Raw genomic sequence first — 13,898 nt, 5'->3', positions numbered from 1 at the left:
AACCCTCGGTGGTGCTTGATGCAGAACTGGGACTGTGTTTCTGGTACTCCCTTGCACCAACAGCAGAGGGCGCTCTGCATGTTTCTTTTGCCCCACTGCCTCAGTGCCCCCAGATGACAGATGAGGCCCATTCCATCTGAACGCTTGTTCCAGTCCTCCTCTAAAATTAATTAAGTCCGGAGATCAGGCGGCCGGGAAGGGCTGATGAAGCTGTGAAATTTTCAGTTGAAACCATCTTTCAACTCCTGCCAAGGCCTTGTGTGGGAGCTGGAAATGATTTAGAAAGGTTGAGAGGAGGCCAAACAGCCAGTAATTGAATAATCCAGCCCAGATAGGAAACCAAAGCAGAAGCAAAGGGGGCTTTTGCATCCTGACAAGTTAGCACTGGTTCAGAAGCCTGGAAATAAATACTAAAATAACAGGGTTATTCCTCAAGACAGAATGAGCACGTCTCTCAGTTGTCATCCTGAATGGAAGATAATTGCCTTGATGCCTGACTCACTCCCAGGACCAAATATGCAGCCGTGTAACCTGCTGTCACACATTTCTTCACTGGCCGGCAATTCCTTTGATAAATAAAAGCATTTGCCTTGAATTTGCCAAAGCAAATATCCACACAAAGGCATCATATTGCAAATGCAAATTCTGGAGGTACCTGGTGATGCAGCACAGAGGAACACGGAGCGGGGGGTGGGGGGAAGCAGAGCATCAAGTCTTTTGCTCCAGAAACTCACAACCTGTAAGCTGAGAACAAACCTTAGCTGCATGTTGCGTTTTGTTTGGCAGTGAAAACCCCACAATCCATTTTTCGGGCATAATGCTGTCAGGATTCGGTGTTTTCTTCCCTCCAGACTGGAAAGATGCAATCACAACTGTTAAGTTGTGGGTGAACATATCAGACGACACAGCAATTCTTCAGACAGCTCTTGTTTATTCACAGGCCAGAACAGAACTGAGTTGAAGGGTTCAGCCAGCCTGCTTATATAGAGCTCAACTACAATGCAACAGTAACAACTTTATGTAACTATCCAATCACTGAACATCACTTTCAATTCCTTATTTGCATATGAGGACCTGAGTGAAAACTATCTACAGTATCCCCCTGCTGGCCCAGGGTGAGAACTTCAGTACATAACAACAAACCATTACCTGTGATTTACTGCAGGGCTGTGGCACAGCCAGGTGAGGCTCTTTTGGCTGGTGGGCGGGGTCACATGCTACAAGTCACATGGTTCAAGTCCCCACTTGAGTCTTCCTTTGCAGCCCTCCAGTGGCAGACTTGGGGCTTTCAAATATCAGTGGCCCCCTGTGTGACACCAAAATCCAGCAACTTCCCTCCCCTCATCTTCTTTTCTGCATTATTGTCGAGGTGCCCTCTCAGCTCCGCTCCCCTAAATCCACCGCTGAGCCTGGCTTACATTCCAGTTACAGTGCCACAGATTCCTGCCCCACTTTTGACAGGGATCAGCTCTGCTTCAGCCAGGCTTGCGATCAGCAGGGATTGGGCCCACTCAGCTCTGATCAGGAACTTCCAAGCAGAACCATTATAATTTTTAATAATAAAAAATGTATTATTTATATGCCACCCATCTTGACTGGGTTGCCCCAGCCATTCTGGGCAGTTCCCAACAAAACATTAAAAACACAAAATTCTCAGAGGGGCTCACATTTGGCACCAGATTCATTATTTTATTTCTTAAATTTGTATACCGCCTTTCGCCCGAAGATCACAGGGCAGTTCACAACATTTAAAGGGCAGCAGGCACAAATTCCACTTGTGGAAGAGCAATCAGGAACACCGTGGTTCCCCTGCAGCCACAGCTTTACCTGCCCCACACCTGCCATCAGGTGGGGGCAGGGATGCCAACCTGGATAAAATATTGGGGGGGGAGGAATCTGGTAAGCCCTACCCCACATAATCTATCACAAACCATTTGAATGACAATGCCCATTTATTTTGGGGGGGGCAGCGGTCCCTCAAATATTTTATTGGGGGGCGAAGGGACCACAGCTCCTAGGAATTGGCTCCTATGGGTGGGAGGCAGGTGGGTGTGGCTGTGGCGGGGGGTGGGAATGGCCTGGCAGGCCAAATTTGGCCACAAGCTGGAGGCTCCCTTCTGTGAAGTGTGAACAGGGCCAGGAAGCCTTGAGGAAGTTTTGAACCTTAAATCTCCCTAGGCCAAGCCTGATACTTTAGCCACTACCCCACAAGCTACTTTTAATATCCACCTTTCCCCACCTTTTACTATTAGAATCGTCATTAGGTAGCTGAGGTGAGTGTTAAGTTGTGGGTGAACATCTCAAACGACACAGCTCTTGTTTATTCACAGGCCAGAACAGAACTGAACTGAAGGGTTCAGTCAACCTGCTTATATAGAGCTCAACTACAAAGCAACAGTAACAACTTTCTGTAACTATCCAATCACTGAATGTCACTTTCAATTCCTTATTTGCATATGCGGACCTGAGTGAAAACTATCTGCAGTATCCCCCTGCTGGCCCAGGGTGAGAACTTCAGTACATAACAGTGGGTTTGTTTGTTTTTTAAAAAAGGACGGTCACATCCTTCAGTACTTCTCAGGCTCTGCAGAACTCTGTGATTCAAAAATGGCAAACCGATGGTCCAAAATATAAAACTCAGCACCAGCGGCAACACAGTACAGACATTCACACATACACTGCAAATCCTCAGCCCCGAAATAACATATTTTACAGATAGATTATACCCGAGTCACAGTGCAATCCTAGACACAGTTCAGTTGGTGGGTGTATGACTGCATCCCAAAGCAGTGTTTCTCATCACCTGCAACCAAATTCTATCCCTTTATCACAGATGCTGGTTGCCCACCTTAATATTTGAGAGAGGCTATTAATTTTACCTTTCTCGTTCTTTCCTGGACTGGATTCAGCCACTCCTGTGTGGAAAGCCTAACAACTGCCTTCCAATGTGCAGCATCCCCAAGGGGAAGCTTGATTGTCATTACGGATATTTCCCTGCAATGTTGCAGTCTGCAGACAGCGTTGGGCACCTTCTAGGGAGCCCTTGCAGACTCTGCAACTGGCTACCGTCCCCTTGCATGAACTGAAAGTGAATACGCAGAACTGGCTGCAACCTGTGGACCTTCCACTCCAGATAAATGCAAGTGGCTTGGCAAAGGAATCGGCTGGAGAAGGTTCCTTGTGGGGCATTTTGGCTCCTTTGCTTCACGGCACACTGCTCCAACCTGTGTGTTCCTTGGCTGGTCTTTTTTTTTTTTTTTAAAAAAAATAGTTTTTACTGATTTTTCAATATATACATCCTTTATGAAATATCTCTCTAACAATTTTCCATTTTTTCCTGCCCCCCTCCCCTTGACTTCCTTCATACTTCCACTTTGTTTTACTTTCAATTTATTCATCTTGCATATTATTTCCCCAATTAATTCCTAATACATTTACATCTATTATTATTATTATATTATTATTATTATTTACATTTGTGAATGTTTACTCAAACCCTGCCTATGAGTCCAGCTCTTCATGTTGTCTCTTCATATATATTTTAAATGGTTCCCATTCTCTTTTAAAGTCTTTGTTGTCCCTTTCATGTAATCTATCTGTTATTTTTGCTAATTCTGCATATTCCATGAGTTTCTCTTGCCATTGTTCTTTCATTGGGGTTCCTTCTGTCTTCCAAGCTGGTGCTGGTATACCGGTAATTCTTGCCACTGTTGTTGCATACATAAATAATTTCCCCTTGTCTTTTCTTATTTCTTGATCTAAAATCCCTAGGAGGAATGCTTTGGTTCCTTAACGTAAGTCTTTTCAAACTTTTTTTTTTAATTCATTATATATCATTTCCCAATAATTTCTGACCTTTTTTAATTCCCAACACATATGATAAAATGTACCATCTTTTTCTTTACATCTCCAACAAGTTTTTGATCCTGTCTTATACATTTTAGCCACTTCCACTGGTGTAATGTACCATCTATACATCATTTTCATATAATTCTCTTTCAATAAAATAGAGTCTGTAAATTTTAAAATTTGCTTTCCACATCCTTTCCCAATCTTCAAATTGTATATCATGACCTAAATCTTCAGCCCACTTCCTTGGCTGGTCTTAAGCACTTTTGTTGCTGCTCAGCACTGAATGCTCCTTTCGGTGGAACATTTTTAGTCTAAGGAAAAAGCTGGATCAATTCTATGCAGTGGCATTTGTCAATAAATCAGTGGGATGCCCACCTTCATTAGGCAGCCTTGCAGGCTGACATCTGACATGCAAAGCAGGGCTGTTAACAATAAGATTACACAGAACCAGACCCCTCTTGTTGAGCACAAGGCGGAAATCTGGCTAGTCTGGATTCTGTAAAGGTCTTAGCAACCATAGCCAATCCCAAGTCATCTGAAAGGCCGATGAGTTAAAATAACTTGGGTCTCGTGCAAATTAACCATTATGCTATGGAGAAGGCATCCAAGCCTGCAATGAAGGGATGTGGCTATGGGGTAAAATAGCAGTGGGGATCCTCTGTCCCATGGGGGCCTAACTAGGCCTAGTAGGGGTCCTAATTTGGCCTACATGCCCATTTTCCCCAAACCAGGTCCAACTGACTTTCCCCTGACATCATACATGACTTCAGGTGTGGACAGGTAAACAAACAAGATGGTTCCTAGACAAGCAGGGCTCCCTCTCAGCTGATTACCACGGACACAGAGCCCCACTTGGATCAGCACCATGGGATCCTGCCAGGATCTGTCAGAGGGGAAAGAGAAATGGGAGGAGATCTTACGTGCCTAGACTCTGTTGGCAGCTTAGGATGAAAACATAGGCTTGAGGGTGGAGCCAACAAGTGGGATCCTGATTCCTCCCTTCCCCATCCATGAAGTGTCTTTGCTCATGGATGTTTCTCTGGGTGGCACTGTTTTTTCTTTATTTTAAGTTATTTCACTGAATGGATTGTTATTGATTGCTTTGGCCACACCCAACATTGGAATGCCGCCCAAGGGAGAATTAAATAGCAATGAAAAAGAACCAACTGGACACAATAATCTTTTCAAAAGCATCGTCTTGGGAATTCTACAGCATTTCCCTTCCCACCAGTTCCATCTGCAGCAGACCAGTGTGTGTCAAAAGGAGATGGTGAAATTTCCGTGGGGTGGTGGCATAGGAAACACTGTACACTGAAATACACTCCAGAGTAGAGTCCGGAAATTAACTGGAGAGCAAGAGTACTGCTGCAACCTGCTTTCAACCACAGCAGGGAAACACCTCTATTTCTTGCGTAGATCTCATTCTGGGTGGGAGAACGATGGCTGCTACAGCTCTTGGTCCCTTTAAATCCATGCGCATCTGTAAGCCACATCAATTGCCGCCTTGTTTCCTTCTGCTACTTTTCAGGAAACACAAGGTGGTGTGTCTCTCAAAACTGCCGCGCTTGCATCACCCAAACAAGACTTTTGTCAAGGGATCCGGGGACTGACGAGTGGCGGCTTTTGCAGCCACCGACACTCATAAGGGAGGATTTATTTCAATATGTTGCTGAAACTACTTCGTGTCAGGTTATCCGTCTCAGGGGGGAACGCACGTTTCTTATAGCTCATTGTGCCATCTGTTAAAAGACACAGCCACTTGTCTCTCTGCTCGGCGACCACAGATGGAGAGTTTTCCCCTCCTGCGTGCAACTGTCAATAGATGACAAAGCCTTGTTGTTTTGGAGCCAGGAGGAATTGCAGAGGAGGACGAGAGGGCAACATGGGTGCTCCTGAATGGACCGACTCCCTGCATAGAGGTACTAGGTTATGCAGAATGCGCTGTGCCAGCCAGCAAGGACAAGTTCTAGAAGGATTTCAATATCTTCAAGCTGGTTTGATATTAAGAGCTGTTTATAACTGAAGTATCAAATAAATAAACATGGGGAACATTAACTGTATTCAACGGCCCTGGCTCCCAGAGAAATAAATACAGTAGTACCTCGAGTTACAGACGCTTCAGGTTACAGACGCTTCAGGTTACAGACTCCTCTAACCCAGAAATAGTACCTTGGGTTAAGAACTTTGCTTCAGGATGAGAACAGAAATTGGGCTCCAACGGCGCAGCAGCAGCAGGAAGCCCCATTAGCTAAAGTGGTGCTTCAGGTTAAGAACAGTTTCAGGTTAAGAACGGACCTCCGGAATGAATTAAGTACTTAACCCGAGGTACCACTGTATAGGATTGCAGCCTTATTTGCGCAAATAAAAGGGTCAATATGAACGTATCATTTACATTTGGTAGTAGTATTAAACTTGCATGCTTTATTCATCGGCAATGCTTTCCTTATAACTACTAAGACCCAGGCTGGTCATGCAAAATAAATCCTAGAAACAGATCTACATATTCAGAGAACTCCTATGGTACAGTGTCCCAGCAACGGAGACATTGCAAATTGAACTGACTTTATTCTTGAATGCTTCCCTGCCTCAAAATCTCCCTGCCTATGGAAAATCAGCAGGCCAGGGAAGGCAGTCTATCTTAGCCGTGTTTTCTATGTGTGGGGATTTTAAAATGAGGGAGCTCTCAAGCATGCAACCTCTCGCCTACAGCATATTGGACTAGAAGACAGTGTTTGATTGGCCCTTTGAAAAATATCTTTGGATTTACAATCATACCTCAATTCGGGTGGGGGGTTATTGGGTTGTTTTTATTTTGATTCTGTATTTTGTGGTTTTATATTTTGATTTTATTCTGTGAACTGCCCTGAGACCTCCCGGTATAGGGTGGTATATAAATTCAATTAATAATAATAATAATAATAATAATAATAATAATAATGGTGTGTGATGCGCCTCCACGTGTGAATCAACTGCTGCAAGGGCCACTCTTAAGACATCTCTGCAGCATTGGTGGTGCTTCTCTGTGGTGCATCTCACGCCACCGTCCTGGAAATGCACGCAACAGGAGATTACGTGGGAAGAGTAGGTGAGACAGCAGCAAAATAAACAACCAAATTCTGCGCTCCTTAACAGGGTCTTTCTCATTATGTTGCTGGAGCAGTGGGAGAGGCAGCCACATGAAAACCAAAGAGTAGGACCCTGAACATGGAGTAGTGTTCAGCATTTTACTCAGCTTTAACTAAGTTCTACTCAGTGTAGACTCATTGAAATGAATGAACATTATGTCCATTAATCTCAGTGGGTCTAATATGAGTAAAACTTAATTGAATGACACTGCCCATGGAGTTGCATCCAACTGAGAATGTAAGAAGAGCTTGGTGGATTGGTCCAGTGGCCCATCTCGTCCAGCCTCCTTTTCTCACGGGGCCCAATCAGATTCCTGCAAGCAGGATTTGAGCACATGAGCGCTATCCTGCTGTGGTTTCCAGCAGTTGGTTTTCAGAAGCATTGCCACCTTTGGCAGGCAGAGCCATCAACGAAGACATACTCAGTGTAGACTATTCGAAATCAACAGAAGCATTATTTGTATTTTTGCTTATTTGATTTATGGATTGCTTCCCATAAAGCAGCTCAGAGCACTGTCACAATACAATAAAACCAAATAGAAAACAATTGCACGCATCAAAACAGTCAAAACAATTCAATATATAAAAACAATTTCAAATCCAATACGTAGTCGTTGATTTAAATGAGCCTGCTGCAAGTAAGTTGGATCCAGCCCACAGTCTCCCATTATGCTGCAAAATGGGAAGCAACCACATGTAAATAGTCGTCCTATTGCTGAGAGCTGGCCATGAGCTAATACGCAAAGGTGAGAGCTTTGGGGGATTAGCAATAACTGACCTAATTCCAGGAAACCATGGCACTTGCGATGTGCTAAGTCAATGAGGCACATGAGGAAATACCCGGCTGGGTTACTAACCTCCACAGAACAGCTCTGGGTCTCGCTGTCCTTTAGCGGTATCGCTGAACAGAACAAGCAGCAGCGGCGGTAGCAGGAGCAACAGCGTCCCTGGAGACACAGCCATTCCGCAGGCACCCAATCTGAGGAGATAGAGAGGGCATTAGCAAAACACAAATGTGCTTTTTATAGGTGGCCATTTATAGCCCCAATCCTGGCACACTCAGATAGGGTTAAATAACAACTGTGGGTATTAGGGATAGGGAGAAATTTCAGTGCCAGCCGATCTGATTTGCACTTTGCAAAACTGCATGCAGACTAGAGTTCAAAATCCGCAACCTTCTGAATTTTGCGAAGCAGTTCTCCAATCAAATAATGTGTGCGTTAGGAGAAGGCTAATTTAGTGGAAGCCTATATAAATAAGTTGCAATTCCATACCATTTTTAAACACAAAATGATCAAGGAGGTGGAGCAGATCCTCTATGGTTATAACATTATAACTCACCTTTTTTCCAAATTAAAAAGTAAGTACTGGTGTTGTGTGCATGACTTTGCCTACTCTCCTTTTTTATACCCCAGAGGTGTGTAAAATTTTGCACCATGTGGGGAAACGGCCAGAGCTCAGTGGGGGAGAATCAGCCTTGCACCCAGAAAGCCCCAAGTCGAACTCCCGACATCTCCAGATTGGGCTGGGAAAAACTCCCTCTCTGAAACCCCAGAAAACCACTGCCAAACCGTGTTGTCATTACTGAGCTGGATGGACCAATAGTCTGACTCTGTATAAGGCAGCTCCCCAAATGCCTAAATTATTGCTTTTTTTCCTCATAACCCTAGAACTTTAGGCCATTCAATGAAGCTCAATGGTAGGAGATTTAGGACAATGAAGCATGCAGTTAAACTTTGGAACTCACTACCACAAGGTGTCGCGATGGGTGCCAACTTGGATTGGAGAAATCCATGGAAGATAAGGCTATATCAATGGCTGCTAGCCATAACAGCTAGGGTCTGCCTCTTTATACGAGCTGCTAGGAATCATAAATTGCACTCAGGCCCTGCTAATGGGCTTCCAGCAGGCACCTTGCTGGCCACTCAGGGTTCTGGTTTGATCCAGCTAGCCTCTTCTAATAGTGTCATGTTCTTATCACAAACATTGAAATGGGATTTCAGACCAGCTAGCCGTTGAGAAGTGCTCTTGTGTTAGATGAATTTCCAGGACATTATCCTTCTGTCACATGCTTTAACCACAGTGCAAAAAAGTCTGCCCATCTTTCCGTATCGCTATGCAATGTATTGTAAGATGCACCTGTAACAAGATGTGTTGTACATAATCAATCTGTCACGTTGCGATGATCCATTTCCCTCTGTCTGAGAGATTTCTCTGTATCAGTGCCGCGCTTCTGTTACAGCAACAAACACATCCTTATTTGATATTTAAATGCCCCCTGGACTGCACCTGGAACTCTCCTTTTGCTGAAGAGAGCTAAGTACACCGTTTCAGCCTTGCCCCAGCTTGTTTGAGCCTCAGTGCCAGAAACTGAATATTGGGCTAGGTTGGCTTTTGATCCAATCTAGCAGGGCTCTTCTTAAGTTCACATGTTGGGAGTTCTGAGTTGGACGTTCCTTACAACATCTACCAACAAGGACTTAAATCTAAGCTATCTTTCAAGCTTTGAGAGCTGTGCTTGCTGCATCACACAGCAAAGCAACCTTTTTCCTGCTTAGCTCCATACAAAGAACCTGAGCTGTAGTGCAAAGGGCTAATGGATTTGCAAAGGACCTGAACTATGTAGCAAATGTTTTGCAAGCTCAGCTCTTGAACTGCTTTGATTAACATTGTTCTTTCTATATTAAAAAAAAAATAAAGACAAGGCAAAACCAAAGGCAAAGTGAGAGGCATCAGAGCTGAAAACAGGCGACAAAGGAGTTCAATTAGGAATCTTTCGTGAAGTGTGGGAGTTGGCAGTTCTGTATGTTTTGCCACCTATGGTGAGGGCAGAGAAAGCCACCCGGCACTGTTGTGTTGCAAGCCTTTGGTACTGAAAAAGTTCCCTATCCCCCAGATGATCAAAACTAGCTCCTTTTAACTTTTTGCATGTTTTTAAAATGTTATTTGAATCTCAAGTAAGCCCCATCCGCTCTTGGGGGCTTTCCAAACGGAGTCAGAGTCAAACTCCAGGATACCTTGGCAGCTGTTCTCCCCTTCCCCCTTCTAAATTTCATTGCTGGAACCAGTTTCTCTACTGTGTATAAACCAAAGAATAGCAACTCTGCAAAGCCAATGAGGCATGGACCCATTTGTGGGGTTGCCTGCATGCTGGTCTCAGCCAAGTTTCCAAACAAACAGATTGCTTCCTCAGCAGACAAGGAGCAATTCCCACCCAAACTAGTCAGCAATAATCCAGTGTCACCTGCTACCTTTACAGAGTCAGTAATGTGGTCATTGCGGGGCGGGGGAACTCACCCTGCGCCCAGAGGTTTATGATAACTACTGCTTCATCAGCTGCAGGTGCTCTTGGAGGAAAGTGATTATTGGGACCCATTCCAGACTGGATGCTGGTTCAGGTTTGGGATGTAATCAGCCTTGGATGCCCCAATGGATTACTTTTCTTGGGAGAGGGACAGAGGGAGTGCAACTGTGTTGATTCTGCTTAATCTCTTAACTCTTAGCAACTCTCCTTGTCCTTATAACCATGTCCTAAAGCCTTTCTCGTATGGAGTTCTAAGTTAGTAGTCCTGACTAGCAGCTCCAAAGTACAGTGGTACCTCGGGTTACATACGCTTCAGGTTACATACACTTCAGGTTGCAGACTCCGCTAACCCAGAAATAGTGCTTCAGGTTAAGAACTTTGCTTCAGGATGAGAACAGAAATTGTGCTCCGGCGGCACGGCAGCAGCAGGAGGCCCCATTAGCTAAAGTGGTGCTTCAGGTTAAGAACAGTTTCAGGTTAAGGATGGACCTCCGGAATGAATTAAGTACTTAACCTGAGGTACCACTGTATCTTTATTCCAGTTATTTGGAACAAATCCAAGCCATGCCTTAGCTTCAGCACCGTTGGTTGAAAGTCCTCAATGGACAGCTCCTTGTTCTTTTCTAGATATGAAGAGACCTCAGCTGGTCTGTGCAGCCACGAGCAGAAACAGTGGGTTCTCTGTGTGGCCTTGCTCCTTTGTAAAAGCCTCATCCCCTTCCTGCACAGCAATGAGTATAGTTTCACTCTCCTTCTGGGTCCCAGGTAGTTCATCACAGTTCACCTTTTCCCTTGGAGAAGAATCCTTCTTCCCTGGATGGTGCTCACCTGACTTTATCAGGGGTCCTGCTGCCTCCCTTCTCTGAATGAGTGGAGCTGGATGATAACGCAATACTATTTTAAAAGACTTAAAGTGGCGACTCTTCCACCAGGCCAATAACTGAAGAGGTCTCTCTTTGCCATAGGCAGCCTTTGGCAACTGAGTTCTGAAAGATTTCCACTGTTTCCCTCTCTCTCTCTCGAGTTCTGATTTGTCTTTTGTGTCGGCTGGATATGAACCACTGAATCAAATGCTGTTGGACTTCAGCTTCCATCATCCCTGACCTTTAGCTCTGCTGGCAACCCCAACATCTGGAGGACCACATCCCTTCCTTGAACAGATCCACCTCCCTCTCATTGCACTAATACATTCCACGGTCAACACACAGACAAAAACATGATAGAACTGCATGTGTGGTGGATGAAGAACAACAACACATATTGATGAGCAACTTACGGAAAGTTTCTGCTTGACATAACTTAAAAGTGTGTGGTGTGTTATGGGACCTCTTCACTCACTCTGTAGCATGTGTATGTGTATACACACACAACACTTCCACACTGGGGAAAAGAGTAGGTATTAAACTTGGTCCAGAAAAATCCTTTCCATCTTTTGACACTGCCTGGGCATATAACATCGAGCACCCATTGAGGACGGCAGTGGTGGCTGGGGCCCATTGAGACTGGTAGGATGGAAGGCAAGGAAGACACAGGAGGTGGAGCGAGAGCCAATGACAGAGGGAGCCAACTAATTCTCATTGTACCCCCTTCCCTGCTGAGTTCTGTAAGATCAACATCAAGATTAAAGACAAGCAAGGTAATAGGCTTCACCACCCCTTGGGTGCCTTGTGAGTGAGGAGGCAGGAAGGTGAGTACAAACTGAAGGTTCACCTTCAGTAAAGGTAAAGGGACCCCTGATCATTAGGTCCAGTCGTGACCGACTCTGGGGTTGTGGTGTACATCTCGCTTTACTGGCCGAGGGAGCCAGTGTACAGCTTCCGGGTCATGTGGCCAGCATGACTAAGCCGCTTCTGGCGAACCAGAGCAGCGCACGGAAACACCATTTACCTTCCCACCGGAGTGGTACCTATTTATCTACTTGCACTTTGACGTGCTTTTGAACTGCTAGGTTGGCAGGAGCAGGAACCAAGCAGCGGGAGCTCACCCCGTCATGGGGATTCAAACTGCCGACCTTCTGACCTTTAACCCACAGCGCCACCCGCGTCCCACAAACTGAAGTTGGTGGGGTCCAATTTTAGTATATGTGCTGCCAAAGCGAGCACAGGTTGGTGGGGCCAAGCCCCATTCACCCTAATGGAGCAGCCTCCACTGGAGAAAGGAGAGAGACTTTGTGATCACATAGCACCCCACTTTTCACTCTGCATTATGCTTCTTTGTGCTGGAGCCATCCATAATCTCATATAAAAAGAGGTGGGAAATAAATGCTCAACATTGTGCATGCAGCCCTTAAAATTTCGATTAGATTTTTCAGAGGCTGGTAAATGTAAGTTCCTATTCGAACATAGTTAGTAGAAAAGAAAAGCTGGGGTGTTTTTTGGCTAGCCTTTCATACTTCAGTCCATACTGAATAACTTCTTAACTTATACACAATTTTGCCTTCTAAAATGTGCTTTGCAAAAGCACCTTTTAACTTTTTCTTATATAAAAAAAAGTCCAAATGTTGCCTTGCCATTGAAATGCAAGACTAAGGTACACGGGGGGGGGGGGGGGGATTGCATTCTAGTTGGTAATGTAGCCTGCCCCATGAAATCAAGTGCTATCATTTTTTGATCTTAGATTTCACTTAGTACTTCTGTAAATATGTGTGTGATTGTTTCTTTCTGTTTAAAGAACTCAGGACAGTCCTAGGCCTTCAGACATTTTTAAAACTTTACCTTGTTCTTGAGAGGGAAAAGGAAGAGGAGCTGTTTTTTTTAAAACTAGCTATGGTACCTGGTAGCAGGATACAGAATAAATTAGTGTTTTCTGTGGCTATGTCCCTTAGCAAATACAACATAATTCAGGAACCTGAATATAGCTTCCCTCAAGGCTCTATGGAGTCATGCTGGCAGGAAATATCATTTTAAAATTAAATAAATGTTGTGAGGATGGGGACAGAAGGATAGCTTCATTCTGGGCCCAAAGACTAACAAACCTACAGAGACACAAAAATACCCTAGAGTAAAAGGTCTCTACCCTACATTTCTAATCCAAACTGAACTGGACTTCAATGATCTCAAACGAAACAAAACCATTCTGAAGATAAGCCCAAAGCTCCTGTGTTTGATTCATAAAATGTTATTCACAGTCATCAGCTGGATTTTAAAAGCTTACCTACTTTGCAAGATTTCAGCCTCTGTTCAACCCAAGCTGCAATATGTATGGCTGCAAGTTTCAGACTGGGTAACTTTTAAGAAGCTGATGTTCATCCAGAGATTTTTTTCCTCCCTCTTCAGCACAACGATCTTCTCATTTCTCTTTCTCAGTAAAGCAGTTGAGTCTGTCACTGATGCAAGCTGTCACCTGGCCTCTTTGCTCTCCCAGCACTTCTGTTATCATAAAGTGAAGCAGCGGGGGGGGGGGGGGAGGAGTGAACCAATCACAGGGCACCATGTGGGGAAAAACAAGGTGCCAGGTAGCCAATGGCAAGCTCCTGTTTTCCTGCCCCAAGCAGGTAGCACAGGGGAGAGAATGGAATTCCAGTTGCCATGGTGAGTGAAATCACCTGCATGACACGTGGCCCTGTTTTAAGATTTCCAGAGCATGTTGTGGGGAGGCTCATTAGAATGCACATTTTC

The 13,898-nt window shown here is 44.7% G+C and overlaps 1 protein-coding gene across 1 annotated transcript in view; it reads right to left on the bottom strand.

Annotated features, from left to right (window-relative positions):
• Window positions 1-13,630, bottom strand: part of CNPY1 (canopy FGF signaling regulator 1) — a 56,113-nt gene extending 42,483 nt beyond the window's left edge. Inside the window, exons 1-2 of the mRNA XM_081163964.1 lie at window positions 13,435-13,630; window positions 7,835-7,956 (exon numbers count right to left, since the gene is read on the bottom strand). Coding sequence (XP_081020090.1) covers window positions 7,835-7,940 — 106 coding nt within the window. The 5' untranslated portion in view covers window positions 7,941-7,956; window positions 13,435-13,630. The remainder of the gene's footprint in view (window positions 1-7,834; window positions 7,957-13,434) is intronic.
• Window positions 13,631-13,898: the final 268 nt, after the last annotated feature.

This window comes from Podarcis bocagei, assembly GCF_964188305.1.
Source record: "Podarcis bocagei genome assembly, chromosome: 12".
NCBI lineage: Eukaryota > Metazoa > Chordata > Lepidosauria > Squamata > Lacertidae > Podarcis > Podarcis bocagei.
The sequence above is the reverse complement of the archived record's forward strand: the minus strand, read 5'-3'. Positions and strand labels throughout refer to the sequence as shown.